Source organism: Dasypus novemcinctus, chromosome 23 (genome assembly GCF_030445035.2).
Source record: "Dasypus novemcinctus isolate mDasNov1 chromosome 23, mDasNov1.1.hap2, whole genome shotgun sequence".
Taxonomy (NCBI): domain Eukaryota; kingdom Metazoa; phylum Chordata; class Mammalia; order Cingulata; family Dasypodidae; genus Dasypus; species Dasypus novemcinctus.
In genome coordinates, this window is record NC_080695.1 from 44,887,314 (window position 1) to 44,903,469 (window position 16,156).

Below are 16,156 nucleotides of genomic sequence, written 5' to 3' on the forward strand. Positions count from 1 at the left end.
CCATCTGTCTTCTTGGCCTAGAACAAGCTAGAAAGAAACACCAGACTGGAGTGACTGCTCTGGCTTCAGTGACATGGCTACTCATCTCCTGTTTTAATTGCTCCAGTCCTCAGTCTTCCTGTTCTGTAGGACAGGTCCTTCTGCCCTATTTCACACCTCCCAGCTGCAATTTCTCATTTGAAAGATGGGAGAGGATTTTGAACCTCCTTCTAGGAAAGGTGGGAGTTATTTTACTTTGCCTGGGTTAATGGCTGGGAGAGGAGGATCAGCTCACTGAGAATAAGTTACCCTTACTGTGCACAGGCATGCTATGTGTGCATTCAGTGCTGAATTTTCTCTCCCCTATGGGGATAAGGAGCAGGCCCAGGAGTGTGATTAACTGATCTAAGGGCTCAGAGTCAGGAAGTCTGGCTCTGGGTCAGTGCTATTCTGGATTCTTTCACTTCCCCACTTCCTAGAATACTGAGGGGGCTCCCTCAAGCCTCCAAAGGGGATCGAGGAGACTTTGTCTAGTTTTCACTATCATAACAAGATGGTCTGTGCATATTTGGCACTTGTGTCCATCAGTCATGGTGCTTTTGGAGGTGCAGTATCACAGAACACCCTTCAAGTTGAGCCCCTCTTCTTCACCATCTTGTGAAAAGCCCTTTCTTTGGGAACCTCATGGTGTTAGCTTTGATCTAGGTTCCCAATGCCTGGGTCACATCCAGGGAAGGGTACACAAGGGAGATAGAGCAGGTAGGGAGATGGTGCTGTGGGCCCTGTGGGCTGCCATCGGCACCTTGTTTTTGGACAGGGTGCCTTCTCACCCTGCTGTCAGGTATACTGGAACCAGTGTGCCTCGGATCTTTAGGCTGTGGACAGGGCTCATGCCTACCCCCTCCAACACCACCCTCTCCAACACTCCTCCTGACTTACTTCGATTGTCTGATATGATTTGCACCAGCTTGTAGTCTTCTGGCTTGTCTTGATGCAGGTTGTGTTCTTCCAGGGCCTTGCTGATCCCGGCTAGAGCCCTATCTTGGCTGGTCACCTGTGTTGGATCAGGGACAGACTCTCAGGGCCTGAGTCCTGGAGCCTGATCCCTCACAGTGCAGTTGCCAGAAATCCTATGGGCCAAGTCTATTCAGGGTGGGGTCTATAGGGGCCACATGATCTTCCCTTGGACCCACAAGAGATCATGGAATGAGGCCAAGAACTCAGGGGCCAAAGAGTGACCATGCAACAGACTGTGGGAACTGAGGAGTGAAATCTGGCCCTCACGCTCTCACTTCCTGCCTCCCAGTCATGGGAGATGGTGTTCCCCTGCCCTGCCCCTGACCCTCCAGGACTCCTCCAGGTAGCAGTGAACACCCAGGAAAAGCACACATCCAGTGTGAGCCCAAGTGTCAGAGAGGAGGAGGGGCTGGATGATACGCTACAGGTCAGCAGGACTTCCGTGGGCTCCAGGATGCAATTGTGGTCAGCAAGGTCTAGAATGCAGTTACCTTGAAATGAGGGCCAATCTGGAGGCAAGATCAGGACATGGGTCAGACAAGTGAGAGCTTAGTGAAACTACCCCTGCTCCTGGCCACAAGAGAGGAGCACCCAGGGTGGTTATGGAACAAGGCTCCTAGGCCCAGTCTCTGTGCAGGGGGCCATGCGTGGCTCCATATGCACATCCCATCCAGCATCTACCCCTGCTCACACCTTCATGGCCACTGTCCTGGGGCAGACCCTGTTGTCCATGCTGGTCACAGCAGCAGCCCTAACTGGCTGGTATCTGCATGCATCAGCTCAACCTCCACTTTAAGACCAAAAGTCACCTGCTATCCCTGTTCTCCTCTGACCCTTCAGTGGCTCTGTCTCCCCCCATGAGAAAGTCAAGCTCTGTCTAGCAGTCACAGGGCCTGATGTGGCCCACACCTCTTTGGACCCACCTCTTCCCCTTGGTTCCTGTTCCTTCAGGCCCTGGGCTCCTGGCTGATCCAGGGACTGCCCAGCACATGTCTTCCTTGTGCCTGGTGGGCTGTCCCCTCCCTGATACTCTCTTGGGCCACCTCAGCAAGCTCTTCCCAGGCTGTGCTCACTCCATGTGCCAGTCTCAGCCCCTATGTCCACTATTATTAGCCCTGACTGCCATTGAACTCACACTCTTCCTGCTTCTGCAGGTGGTTGTCTGTCTTTCACCATCCACCAGGAAGTCTGCTCCATGAAGGCAGGGAGGGAACATGTCCTTCCTTATGTGTCAACTGCCTGAACCACTGAGGGGCCCCAGGGGATTTCCACATGCCCAGCTCACCAGGATACTCTTCTACTTGACGTTGTCCTCATACAGGCTGACACGGACAATGCCGCAGGGCCCCCCTTGCCATTTATAGAGCACGCGTGAGTAACCATGCATGTGGTTGGTCTGCATGGCCCTGGGTTGGATGGAGGGAGATGAAGAAGGCATTCCTCCAGATGCTGATGTGACTACGGACGAGTTCTGTGATGGGGAATACAAAGATAAGCAGAAGGTCTGGGAGCTCAGGGCAGCCCGGGGCTGCTCTAGAAGCTCCTGTCAGTTCTAGAAGTTCTTTAGCAGTCAACAATCATCAAGACCTTTGTGGATGAGGGTGGCAAGCAGGCACAGGGAAGGTAGGGTGAGGGAAAGGCCAACACAGAGAGGAGGTGGGCATTCTCTTTAAATTCCTGGCCATCTTTGGAATCTGAGACATGGTCCAGGTGGATTTTACCTTAGAACTGGAGGCATCAGCTGTATGTATAGGACACAAGTCAGCTGCTTCCCTGCTGCTGAAGCCTTGGCTCCACCTGTGCTGGACACTGGAGTGGATGGTGCTGACACCACTGAATTCAGGGACATGGAAATGAGGGTCAACTTACTTTGGGGGCTTCCCCCAGGATGCAAACAAATCCCTACACAGCTCCCACTGCACCCTGCTAAATGCTCTGACTACCTCAGAGATCATGCAGCATCATCCCATTTCACAGAATAGGAAACAGGCCCAGAGATGGGGCAACTTGCCCCAGTCACAGGGTTGTTTTGGTATAGAGCTGAGATGCTATGGCTAAATCATCAGTCTTCCCAAGCCCACGCTTAGCCTGATGGTTCCCTGAGTCCAAAGACAACCCACACTTAACGCCCAGGACAGGGAAATCTCTTTTTGCTTAAAGCTTGATGCCTTCTGGTAGGTGTTTGGCTTTCAATCTCTTACTGGCCAACTGGTATGGGGGCTCTAGCTCCTGAGACAGGTGCTAGTTACAGCACAGAGTGGCAGCTGTGAGCTTCCCAGAGCCACACCTCATGTATCCCTCCCAGTGCCCACACAGCAACTGTCATTTACATGCCCCAGATGTCTTCAGTTACCAGGTCTTATGATGACCCAGGAGCCACCAGGACCATCCCGCTCCTACTATGGCCTGGTTCTGTCCTGGCCTCACTGGTCCTTCTCGCTGAGCTGCTCCATGGCCGCAAACCAGGCTCCAAATGATTCATGTGGCACAAAGGCCTCATAGCAGCAGCCCACCTGGAGCTGCTGGAGCTCCTCCACCATCTGGTATTCCTGGGGCCAAGGAAAGGAAGATGTATCATCAAAACCTGGGTGGGCTTGCTGGGTGGGACGGGGTCCAGGGGCTGGTTTTAGTCCTGTGGATCCCCCACCTCTTCACTCCCTTCCAGGCTCTGCCTGCCCTCAGGGCTGACTTCACACAGCTCATCCTCCTAGAAGTTGTTCTTCATCCCATGCACAACCCCACCCACTATCCCCCTCAATTTCAGAGGAAGCTATGAGCAGCCCTGGGAGGTCCTGCCCAGGAGGGTCTCTGTTTATCACCCTGACCCCACCCCAGCCCCACCCCTGTAGTGATGGCCACAGCTACTCACCTTCCTTTTTTTTTTCAAAATTGATCTTCCTTCCCTGGAAGGCAGAGAATTTGCATTCATCATAAAGCGGCTCCTAGCCATTGCCAAGCCCATTGCCCCTCTGCCCCTGTCATGCTTTACTACTGCAGGTTCAACATGCACTGGGCAGCCCAGACCACAGATGGACTCAGGCAAGCCCCTCGCTTCCTTTAGTGGGGACTGGGAGTGGTGACAGAGAGACCTTCCAGTCCAAGTTGTGATGAACCAATGGAGAGAAGGCCCCTTGGACCAGCCTCCATCTACTCTTCTGTAAGAAGTTCATGGCACCCCAGCTCCCAGGGCATCTGTGAGGCTCCCAGGAGACATGATGTGCTCACTGCTGAGAGCTCAGGGCTCACAGAAGGACCTGTCCACCCAAGCCTCAGGGCCCCTTTCCCACCCTACCCTGGCCCCCGAACAACTCACATCCAGATACTCTGGCATGGCATATTCCAACAGTAAAAATTTTGTGAGTAAAGTTCTCAGGCATGGGACCACACCTTGGATGTCACCCTGTGGCATTGGATAGGGTGGGGATGAGCACAGGCTCTCAGGTGCCCCCAAGACCCCACTTGGGAAACTCCTCAGTCTCAGACTCCAGGGACCACCCAGCCTTCCTCTAGGACACTTTGCTGTAACCCATAAGTTCCCCTTAAAGCCTCCAAAGACCCCAAATTCCTCTGCAGCCACCTCCCAGGACTGACTTTTCTTCAGTAACCATGTGTGCCCCTCCCCTCCTCCAGCCACCCTGAGTCAGCTCCTCAAGGTTCTTGCTCTGACTGGCTGTAAGGAGGGAGGCCCCCAGGATTCCCACAGCTCACCACCCTAAGGTCAGGAGAAGGGACATTGAAGGGAGGCTTTCTAGGCTCAGTGGACTGGAGGGACAGGCTTGAGAAGGGCCCCCATCCTGATTTAGAGGCCACCTCACCCCAACTCCTTTGGCCTCAGGCACACTCACCCTGTCTTGCTGCTGGTGCTGCCTCTGGACTATTTGGGGATTTGTCTCCAGGGTGGAGAACTTAGAGATGGACTTCTGCCAGGGTGGAGAATGAGGTCAGTGAGGCCCTCTCCCCCTCACCCATTTTCCCATGGGTCTTGAGCACCTGGGAATAGTCGACTGTGGGAAATCTGTGGCCACCACATGCACAATGTCCCCAGCATGACCTTGTGCATGTGGACTGCTCTCTTGAGCCCGTTTTCTCATCCGTGCTGTGAGGACACAGCACTGAGCCCTACAATGATCCCCTCCCCCTGCCCATGAGCCAAACATATCCTTCTTCATCTTCTTCCAGAATAGGCCAGGCTGGATGTTTTCACAGAAACTTTCAGTGAAAAACTAACCACCCCACCTCCTGAGCCCTGACCCCAGCCTCCTCTTTACCTTGATGATCTGCCACTGCCATGGGAGAGGTTGTGCTCCTTCCAGTAAATCTCTGACAGAGTCAGAAAGAGGCAGAAGCTGTCCCTGGGGGAGGGCAAGAAGGAAGGAAAAGGTGGGAGTGGGGGGGAGGGAGTAAGGGCTGAACCACCTTCTTTTAGCTGCTTGGGCCTCGGACTGCCTGGGTGGGTGGTGTTGAAACTGGGTAAATCTGAGCACTGCAGGACAGTGTGGACTAGTGAGCTGAGCTCTCATGTGTGCACCGCAGGGACTCCCATCCCTTTCCATGAGCAGCTCTTTTTGCACATGCTTTTTTCATTTGGACAGAGTGTGTTGCTGAGAAACAAACACTTGACATGCTCCCATTTGGACCCACTCCATAAGGGATGGAGGAGGGAAGCAGTGTTGAGGCAAAACAGCTCACCTCAGGTGATATGGAGACCTAGAGCCACAATCTGCCTGACCCTACCCAGGAGCTGCTGCCTCCCAGGCTCCCTAAGTGGCGATGTCCCCAGGTCCCTCGCCCAATCTTATGTCCCCTAGAGAGAAGCCTGCCCACCTGGAAACTTCCTCCCATGTCTTCAATAGACAGAGGAATGGATAACTCTGGAGACCAGAGATGACAGCATAGAAGGACGATTGGTTATTGAGGATTCGGCACTCCTGGGAGGGAGAAAGATACACCATCAGAGTGGGTCTGAGTGTCCCCCTGCTCCAGCTTCAGCCCCCACAGCTGATATCCACTCCCAGACACTGAGGGAGGCCCTGAGGCACGTCATGGACACAGAACGACACCCACACCCATCCTGAAGAGGTAGCCTTGTTGGGAAGGGAGGATAGTGCAGGACTGTGCTACAGGCCAGGGAGGGCCTGTGGTCCTGAGAGCCAATAAGTATAAAGTGGGGTTTCAGGACACCAGAGAGAGCCCCCTGAACATACCCTGGCCACCTCGATCCAATGCTCCACCACCCTGGCCCTGGCTGGGTCCTTCATGCTCTGGTTCCCGACACAGGTGGACATGATGCAGTTTATCACCCTGTTGAAATGGGTGATAGTGGCATGGACGGTGGGTGCCATTTCTTCCTTACATTTTTTGTTCTGCTGGGACAAGATGGAGCCCAGGCAGTGATAGGGCACCACCTTCTTGAAGAGATCCTGGGGAGGAGGGAATGTCAGGAACCATGCCCAGCTCAGATCCCCTAGGCCCTCATGCCCCAGGCAAGGGTCCAGTGGTCTCAGGTGGGGCTTGGCAGGCTGAGGACAGGGTGTGTTCATTGTTCCCTGAGGGGACCTAGCACTCTAGAATCCTCAGCCCCAAGGTCTGCAGAGGAGAGAGCTCCATTTTCAAGTCCATCTCACAGCCCCCAGCCCCCAAGGTGCCTCAGACTTCCACAGGCCCAGGTAGCACCATCAACCCTCATTATAATGCATGCTTGGATGTCATGTGGTCAGGTGCACAGTACCTGTGGGGACCCAAGCCTTTGGGTCCCTGCCTAAGGGTCCAGTACACATAAGGGCCTATCTAGTGTCAATGTGATGGAGAGCACCAGCACTGTGTGGGACACCATGGGGTTGGCTGCACCACAGTGAGCTCCTTCAGGCCTCCATGATGAAGCCCCCTCAGGCTTTCTATTTCTTTGCTCTCATGTCATGTTCCCAGTCAGTGCATGAGGCAGAGATGGTTACTGTCCAATAGCTACTCTCCAGAGGAGTGAAGCATGGGCTTAGGGAGTAGTAAACTTGCCCAGGTGGAAATTCTGGGAGTGGAGCCAGGGTTTGGACCCAGATCCTAAGATTCTGATTCAAGGATTGGTAAGGTGGGCAGCAGTTCCCAGAGGGAAGAGCCTCCCAGCCCCACCCTATCATGTCCAGCTGCTCACCACATCCATTCGGGTCAGCTGCTGTGCCACCAGCTCTGGAGGGAAAGCCAGGAGGTTAGCATTCTCCTCACTCAGCCTGATTTCCAAAGGCAAAGTACAAGTGCAGGAAGGTTCCGGGGGTGTGGCCTGCCCCAGTGCTGGGTCGAGCCTTGGCACTGGCTCTGGTGGTGGTGCCAGACTTGCCTCCCCCTCAAGAGCCATTGCTGCTGAAGCCAAGTTAAGAGGCTGTGGTTCCATAAAGGGCACTGACTTGAAACGTGCAGGTGACACTGGAGGTGGTGGTGGGAGTGCCTCCAGTTCAGGAACTGGTGATAGAGATGGTGATGTGACTTCTTCCAGCATGGCTGCAGGTGCAACATCTGAGGATGGAGCTGGCTCTACCATCAGAGTCAGCATTGATGGTACCTCCACAGGTGTCACAGGCCCTAGCACTGTGGGTAGAAGTTGTGGTGCTAGAGCCACCTTCAGCTCCGGAGCTGGTACTACATCACATAATGCTTCATGCTCCATTTCTTGTCCAAGCACTGGGAGAAACTCAGGAGCTGGCAGCAGAGGTCGAGATGGAGCTTCCTCAGGCTCTGAAAGTGCCCCTGTGACTGCCACAGGTGGTAGAACTGGCAGTGGATGTTGTCCTGGAGGCATTTGCAGCTCTGGGGCTGACAAAGGAGATGCAGAAGAGGTAAGTTCCAAATACTAAATGTCTTTAAGTGTCTTTAAGCTCTCATTTTAAGCTCCCACTACCTTCTGGGGAAGATCCAGCCCCCAAAACTGTTCCCAGACTTCAGTCTCCAGGTGACTTCTCTGGGGCTCTTCTTTGTTCCTGACCTGGTGGCAACCCCTGGTAGTCCCTGCCTATGGGTCCAGTCCTGGTCCTCACCCCACAAGCTCACATACTCCCATCCTGAGGCGCCCTCACCCTTTGGCTCTGCCTCAATGGGCTCCAGATGGCTCCTCCGTGACAGTAGAGCTATGGCTTGGCACTCCAGGGCAGAGCCAGGAAGATACACCTGGGCATAGCCCACCAGCAGCTTGAGACAGGGCAAGCCTAGAGGTTCTGTGAAATCCTCAGCATACTGGTCCATCCAGGTGCCCAGCAGTGAGGAGATGGTGCTGAGGGCAGGAGAGGGCAGCAGAGTCAGACACGGGCCTTTCCTTCCACGCTGCCCCAGGGACCCTCCTGTTGGAAAATCAGGTCCATAAGGACAGGAGAGGTTTTGACTGGTCTCTCCATAGCCAGGCATGGACACACAGTGGGAGCTTCTTCAATATGTCAGTGATAAGGGAAAAAGATCTGTCCTCTTCTCCTGGGCCCTCGTGGCCCTCCCCCCACCCCAAGCAACTTCTGCCCTGCACAGCCACCTCATCCTCTGACATGCACCGTGTGTGTCTCGTCTTCCCACTGACACTGCCCTCCCAAACATCAGCAGTGCAGCCACCCTGCCATCCATGCAGGCAGACAGGAGTGAGGTCAGGGCAGCTTTGGAGCTGGCTGCTCACCACCTCCTGTTGTGGGTCTGCACAAGGTGGTGTTTGGGCTCCTGGGGTGTGATTGGGCTGTGCTGGGCAAGTGTCCTCTGCAGCCAGTGCCCCAGGACCCCACCCACAGCTTCCCTTGACGCCTTTCCAAGTAGAGGGGGAAGCCCTCTGGACTCTACTCTCAAGGGAGCTCATAAGATGAGCGGGGCTTTGTGCTCTGCCCAGTCCTTCCCTGCCACCTGTCCCCCAAACTCCAACACTGGTCTCTGGAGAGGAGAGCCCCTCCCCCCCCAAGTGCACTCACTTCCTCATTTCCAGGCCTCCTCCTTGCCTGTCTCTGCCACAGAGGCTCCGTCCATATCTAGGGGAGACGTGGGCATGTCACAGCTGACTCTCTTTGAGAGTACCCCTGCTTAAGGTGACACCTGTTGCAGCCTGCAGCCCCAACTCCAACGGAACCCAGAAGGGCAGGGACTTTGGCTGGCTTTGTTCACTGCGTGAAGCTGCCTAAGGAAGTGCCTGTACCTAGTAGACACTTGATGTATATACTTGATGAAGAAGTGCCCTAAGTGGCACCTTCTCAGGCATAGGGTGGGCCTGGACCCCTCTGACAGGATACACTGGTCCCTCCTCTTAGCCACCAATGTCAGAGGCCCAAAAGGGACCTCAAACTCCCTTAGTAAAGAGGAAACTCGGGGTCAGTAAGGGGGGGAGCCTGGGAGCCTCTTCACTGGGAGGAGGAAAATCCTGTTAAGGAACAACCCTGCCCCGCCAGCCTCCCTGCCCAGGGAGCCAGGCTCAGGGAAGCACTTTCCATGCATCCTCACTCTTAGTCCTTACAATCAACCCTGCAGGTAGGTACCCTGACCCCCCTCCTGCCCAAGGAGGAAACTGAGGCCGGTGGGTGAAATGACACTTCTGAAACACAAGTAAGTTGGTGGCAGAGCAGTCAAGGCAGCAGGGACGGGGCGGGCACTCACCTTCTGAACAACAGGTGCAGGACCTGCTCGGTGGTGGTGAACACGCGGTATGTCCCCAGGAAGGTCTTGACAAAGACAAGGTCCCCCTCCTGGAAGGCGGGCACCAGGTGCTCGGCCAGGTTCTCCCATGGGCCTGCCTTGACCATGCGCACCATGCGGTGCTCCTCCCTCGAGCGGGCCCAGACATTCATCCTCTAGGGTGGGAAGAAGAGTCACATGTGCTGAGGGGCAGAGCTGGGGACCCCCGGGTGGGGCTGTGGCTCTGGGCAGTCCTGCTGTGTCCAAGCCCTCAGTGCCTTGAGGCCAGGGTCACGTGCGTGCCTCCAGCAGAGAAAGGTCCTCGGCCTCCTTTTGATTTTGAGGTGAGGAGGTAATTGAAAGGTGAGACTCCAGACCTGGCAAAGGACAAGGGCCTGGGTGTCCCTGGGGGAGACACCCCACTTCAGGACCGAGGAGCTGAACTGACACCTCAGGGTCTGGCAGATCCACCTGGTCAGTAAATGACTTCCTCCACTGCTCATGGGGCCAAAGCCACAACATGATGCCATTTTCCACCCAGAACTAAGACCAGGAAACTAAAGGAAAATGCAAAGAGACAGTTCCATACGGGCTGTAGGGATGCTGCCACCCACAGAGACAGCCAATGGTGATGGAACTGCTCCAGCCTTAGGCAGTTTCTGTGTTGCTTGCTGGTGAAAGGGCTGTCTCTGTGTCCTCTGCCCACACAGCCCATTCCACAGAGCCTCTACTGGGGTGGGGGGAGGGAATATTGCTTAGGACCCATGGTTGGTGCACAGGGCACCAGTGCTGAAAGGGGAAAAGGAAAGGAATGTTCCAGGTCCAGCAGCACTGAAGGCCAAACCGCTGCTCTAAGCCTCCTCGCTTCTGGAATATTGGCAGCCAAGTCAGGCCTCAGCTCCTGACCTGAGAAGGGCAAGAGGATGGTCATGGGAGATGGCAAGAACCCTCCTAAGGAGAGGAGCTGTGTGGCTTGGGGCAGGTGTGGGAGGACAGTCATGAAGACTGCTGCCCAGGGACATGGGGCCAAGGAGTGGAAACAGAAATACAGCAGCCAAACGCACACAGATCTGATGTGGGCCCACCCTGCAGCCCACCCTGAAGGGAAATCCCTGCTAAGGCCTCCTTTCTGAGGTTCTTAAACTTTTGAGGTGACCTCCCCCTGGTCCATGGAGAGTTGTGGGGACCCAGGTTCCTTGGGAAGTGGAATATTGGGCACACCAGGGGAGAAAGCCCTGGGAGAGAAAGTGGGGAATGCCAGATGGGAGATAGGCTCTGGGGACCCCCCCACCCTGCTGTTTCATACCCCATTGATCCCTACTCCCACCTGGTACCAGCGCTGGCCCTGGCCAGGGCCTCGACGGATCTGCACCTTCTCTATGTAGACGGCGTAGACGAGCCCCTCCTCCAGCTGTTCCCCTACCATCTGCATGAAGTTCTGCAAACACAGTGCCCAGCAGGTGGGACAAGAGGGTCAGTGAGAGGCCTTCCCCAAACCACAGGGAATGCAGCACTTCTTTGGAGCCAGGATCCAGGTCAGGCCCAAATGGGGGTCACCCTTTCCCTGCAGCCCCATTGGAGAGGAGATGACAGTTCAGGGCTCAGGATTAACACTGGTCCACATGAGAGCCACCCCCAAGACACACCTTCCCACCCTTCCAGCCATGGCCTGGCAGGTGACAGGGAAGGACCTTCTGGGTTCCCATCCTTGATGGCCTGCTGCTTCTCAGGGTGGCCCTTGCTTATGCCTCCCCCACACTGGGTGGATGATGGGACATGGGGCTGCCAAAGCAGGAGCTCAGTAGTGGCAGGTGCTCAGTTGGCTGTTCCTAGGTCACCCCATGTTACCTCTGGGGACCTCCTGGTCAGTGCCCTGGGGCTTTGTGGCTGAGGCCTGAGCCAACTTCAAAAGCCCCGGGAAGAGGACTCATTCCTACTTTGGTTGAGGCCTGAGCCTCGGGGTCTGCGAACGCAGCAGGAGAACATCCTGCTCTCTCAAGTGTCTCCTGCCAAGTGAGCTGGGAAGGGGCTGCCTCTGGAATCTGGGGGCCTGGTTACCAGGGTTCCAAGTTCTGTTGGGTCTGTGACAAAGGCAGTGAGGTCACCTCCTTTGGTCCCCTTCCCAGGGCCCTCTCAGCACTAAAAACTCCACAAAATCCCTCTGCATGTCAGTCTGTCTATCCCCCTCACCCAGATCATCGTGTTAACTGGTCAAAGTTCTGCCCACACGTCCCTCCCCACAGCTTCCTGGAAGGCCTGTGTTCAGCTCGGGCCCCGGCTAGGAGAAGACGCACCTGGGTGCAGACCTGGCTCCCTTTTCTTTTCAGTTTTGTGACACCACACTAGTTTCTGAGGCTTCCCAACTCTCCTGCCCAATACACTGGGAATCATTCTAGCATCTGCATCCTGGGCACATGGTCAAGTCAATGTGGGGCGAACAGTGCAAACCCCATCGTCTGTGTAACAGATTGAATTCACAGATATAGACATGGAATAAACAGGAAGGTGATGGAGGGAACATCGAATATAACTCAAAACAGCCCTGGGTAGGGCTGTGGGATCTTCATAAACTCACCTTCACTCCTGGATTGCTGTCTCAGTCTGTATCTTGATGTGGTTGAAATGAGATGAAAGTCAGATATTGCTGCTGGGCCAGAAATCCTTCCAGAGGCTTCCCATTATATTGAAGGTCAGAGGCAACTGTGTCCTCTCAACATCTGTGCTGTCCTGCCTGTGCCCTGATTCCCTGACACCTTTACTTCCAGGTACAAACAGCCCCAAGGACCCCCCTTGGAGAGAGTCCTGACCTTGGGACACACTTCTCAACAAAATGGCTAAATGAGGATGCCCCCTGACCACATACACAAAGTGCTTTTCTGTCTTCACCACTCTCCCTTGTGAGTGAAGTCTCCCTCTCTGCACACCATCCCAATGTGAATCTTGCTGATCAACACAGCAGAGCTGGGAAGCACCTGCTCTCCCAGGTAAGCCTCAGGTGAGGCTCTGCCATCAGCAGTGGCCTTCTTAGCCTCCTCTGGCCAAGGTCCCTGTATTAGTCAGCCAAAGGATTGCTGACACAAAATACCAGGAAATGGTTGGTTTTTATAAAGGGTATTTATTTTGGGTAGGAGCTTACAGGTACCAGGCCACAAAGCATAAGTTACTTCCCTTACCAAAGTCTATTCTCTCATAATGGAGCAAGATTGCTGCTGATGTCTGTGAGGGTTTGGGCTTCCTGGGTTCCTCCCCTCCAGCATCTTATTCCTCTTTCCTCTGTGAGCTTACTTCCTGGGGCTCCAGCTTAAAGCCTCAAAATCAAACTCCAACAGCAAAACTCAAACATCAAAACCCCTCAACTCTGACCTTTGCCATGCCTTTTATCTGTGAGTCCCCATCCACCAAGTGGTGCAGACTCAAAGGCCTAATGATGTGGATGAATCACAATCAAAGCCCCAGTCATAACTCAATCATACCCAGGGGCAGACCAGATTAAAAACATAATCCAATATCTATTTTTAGAATTCATGTCCATATCAAACTGCTACCATCCCTCTGCCACTGCTTCTTCCCCTGCTGTGCCTTCTCCCAGGCACCCTCTTACCACACATTTACAGAGCTGGCTCCTCTCATTGTTCTAATCACAGTGCAAGTGTCACCTCAATGTGTCCTTTGGGCCACCCCTGCACTTGATGGTGCCATATCCCTCCTCGCAGTACCCTGTGTAGTTTCCTCTATACCACTTGCTCTTTCCTTGAACCTGTGTTTGCCCTCATGCTTTGGTCCACCTCCCCTTCCAGATGTAGAGATCCTGTTGGGCAGGGGCCACAGGAATTCTTTTCACTCCACATCCAGGACTGAACACAAAGCTTGGTGCAGGGTGAGTGCTCCTGGAACAGTCACTGTATGAATAACTGAGATGTTCTCAGAGGCCCTTTACCAGCCTCAGCCCAGCTCAGATTGTGGAGATGGCTGCTAATGATAGGAGGTGCATGTTGTGTGTGAGACAGGTGATGGCCAGAAAGGCCTTTGGATGATGCTTCCCAGTTTCCGGAGGCTGCCGCAGGCGCAGTGGGCACAGCTGGAGCTGTGGCTGCGTGCCCCCTGCTGGCCAGCATCAGCGCTGCAGCTCCTAGGAGGCTACCCACAGGGGTGAGCACACAGCTTGCTTGAATATCCTCAAGGAAGCAGCTCTCCTAGGCCCTTGGAAGAGCAGTAGGACATTGAAGGAGGGCCAGGGTGAATGGACAGCTCCCTGGTCTGTGGATCCTTAGAGGGTCACCCACTGTAAACACCCCAATAGACAGAAAAGGAGACTGAGGCCTCCCTCCTGGAGCCACTTCCTCTCTAGGGAGGGGTTCATCCTGGTTCTAGAAGCTCAGAGCCCCTCTGAACCAGGCCTGCCAGTTCAAGGCTGTCCTGGGGATGGCACCAGTCATGCAGGCCCCTGTATCCTTGAGGAATCTCCTTGCAAATCAGCTTGGCATCTCTCCCTGTCCCCATGTATGAGTCCATGGGCAGGGTGAGAAGAACGGGAGGCACTGCCCAGCAGCAGAGCTGCTTCCAGTTTTCCTCAGTTACCCCTGCTCACACCCCTGGGGTCCTCTCCTCCTCCAACCCCAGCCCCATGGTCCACTGCTATGATGGCATGTTTGCACTGGGCCATGCAGGGATGTCAAAAGGAAAACTGCCTCATAAGGGAAAATACTGAGCAGTGGACCCAGTCTTCAAGGCGTCCTCATTCTGAAAGCAAACCAGGAGGAAGGGTGTAACCCTTCCTAGAAGTAAGTCACCCTGTTACCCTTGGTGGTCTGCGTACCTCATAGCACCTAGATCATTCCTGCATGCCTCTGGTCTCAGTTTCCACATGGCACCTGTCTGGTTGGAAGTGGAAGTGCATAAGCGTGTGTTCATGTAGGACATGGAGAGACGTGCCCTCAAGGGACAGACCTGGAGGTGGGCACAGCCTTGTGAGTCTCAGCAGGAAAGAAAGCAGGTGAGCCGTGCAAGTGCTTCTCCTATTTCCTCCCAAGTGCCCTCACGGAGAGGACCCTGGGCACCTGAACTCCACCGAATGTCTCACAAATGCCAGCGGGATGTGAGAGGGGCAGGAGGAGCTAAGGGTGGAGGAGGGAAGACCACCAGCGCTGAGTGTTGGGGGCACTCACACAGATAAGGAGCCCTTCCAGCCCTCCCTACCTTTGCCCCCATTGGTGGGCAAGTAGGCAGCCCCAGCATCAAGTCCTCCAGCTCTAGGAGAGAAATCCCAGCCTCCGATATGGGCTCACGTGCACCACTCTCACCCATTCCTGTTCCTGAGCAGGGCCTTGTCCCTGGCATGCTCAGTGGGGTGCTCCCCACTGAGACTCTTAAGGAGCCTTCAGCTCCCCTTCTTTAACCCCCAATACAACACACGCTCCTGAGATGGAGTCACTGGCTTCCTTTGTGCTCAATAAACCTGAGGTTCAGGGTTACTGACACAGGCTGTAACCCACTCCTGCCGTGGGTTTCAACCTCAGTCACCGTGACTGCACAATCTGTGCTCTACAGAAGAGCCTGAGGATGTGGGTGGATTAGAAGAACAGCCCTTGGAAAAACTAAGTGAAAGAATAGATGCATCTACAATTATAGTGGGGGATTTTAATACACCACTATCAACTCTGGACAGAACATCTCAAAAGAGAATCACTAAAGAAACAAAACATTTGAACAGTATATTAGAGGAGCTGGATCTAATAGACATATAAAGATCTTTACACCCAAACACAGCAGGATATACGTTTTTCTCAAGTGCACATGGATCATTCTCCAAGATAGACCATATGCTAGGCCACAAAGAAAGGCTTAATGAATCCAGAAAGATCGAAACCATACAAAATAATATCTCTGACCAGAGTGGAGTGAAGCTGGAAATTTGCAAGGGTCAGAGGCCCAGATTTCACACCATGATTTGAAAGTTAAACAGCACACTCTTAGAAAAACAGTGGGTCAAAGAGGAAATCTCAAAAGAAATCAACGACTATCTTGAAACAAATGATAATGATAGCACAACATACCAAAATTTATGGGATGCAGCAAAAGCAGTACTGAGAAGGAAATTTATAGCCATTAATTCATATATCAAAAAAGAGGAAAGAGCAAAAATTGAAGAACTAACTGCACATTTGGAGGAATTAGAAAAAAAAAAAACCAAAGTAATCCCACAGGAATAAGAAGGAAGGAAATAACAAAGATAAGAGCAGAACTAAATGAAATAGAAAATAAGAAAGCACTTGGAAAGATAAACAAGACCAAGAGCTGGTTTTTTGAGAAGATCAACAAAATTGACAAACCTTTTGCGAGACTAACAGAGAAAAAGAGAGAAGATGCAAATACACAAAATAAGAAATGAGAAAGGAGATATCACCACTGACCCCACAGAAATAAAGACTATCATAAGAGGATACTTTGAAAAACTACATTCCAACGAAAATGACAATTCAGAGGAAATGGACAAATTCCTAGAAACACATAAGCAGCCCATAGTGATGAATGAAGAAATTGA

At 53.5% G+C, this 16,156-nt stretch overlaps 2 protein-coding genes across 6 annotated transcripts in view; one reads left to right on the forward strand and one right to left on the reverse strand.

The window, feature by feature from the left end:
* The window catches only part of LOC131275579 (CUB and sushi domain-containing protein 1-like), a 322,424-nt gene that overhangs the window by 115,243 nt on the left and 191,025 nt on the right, over positions 1-16,156 (forward strand). The gene's annotated exons all lie outside the window — the stretch shown is intronic.
* Positions 4,474-11,814, reverse strand: LOC131275530 (ral guanine nucleotide dissociation stimulator-like). The gene is made up of 8 exons (XM_071211491.1): positions 11,806-11,814; positions 10,943-11,053; positions 9,598-9,791; positions 8,922-8,978; positions 8,058-8,401; positions 7,142-7,797; positions 6,201-6,416; positions 4,474-4,515 (listed from the first exon to the last, which is right to left on the reverse strand). Exons 1-8 carry the CDS (start codon positions 11,812-11,814, stop codon positions 4,474-4,476), a joined length of 1,629 nt encoding a protein of 542 aa, XP_071067592.1.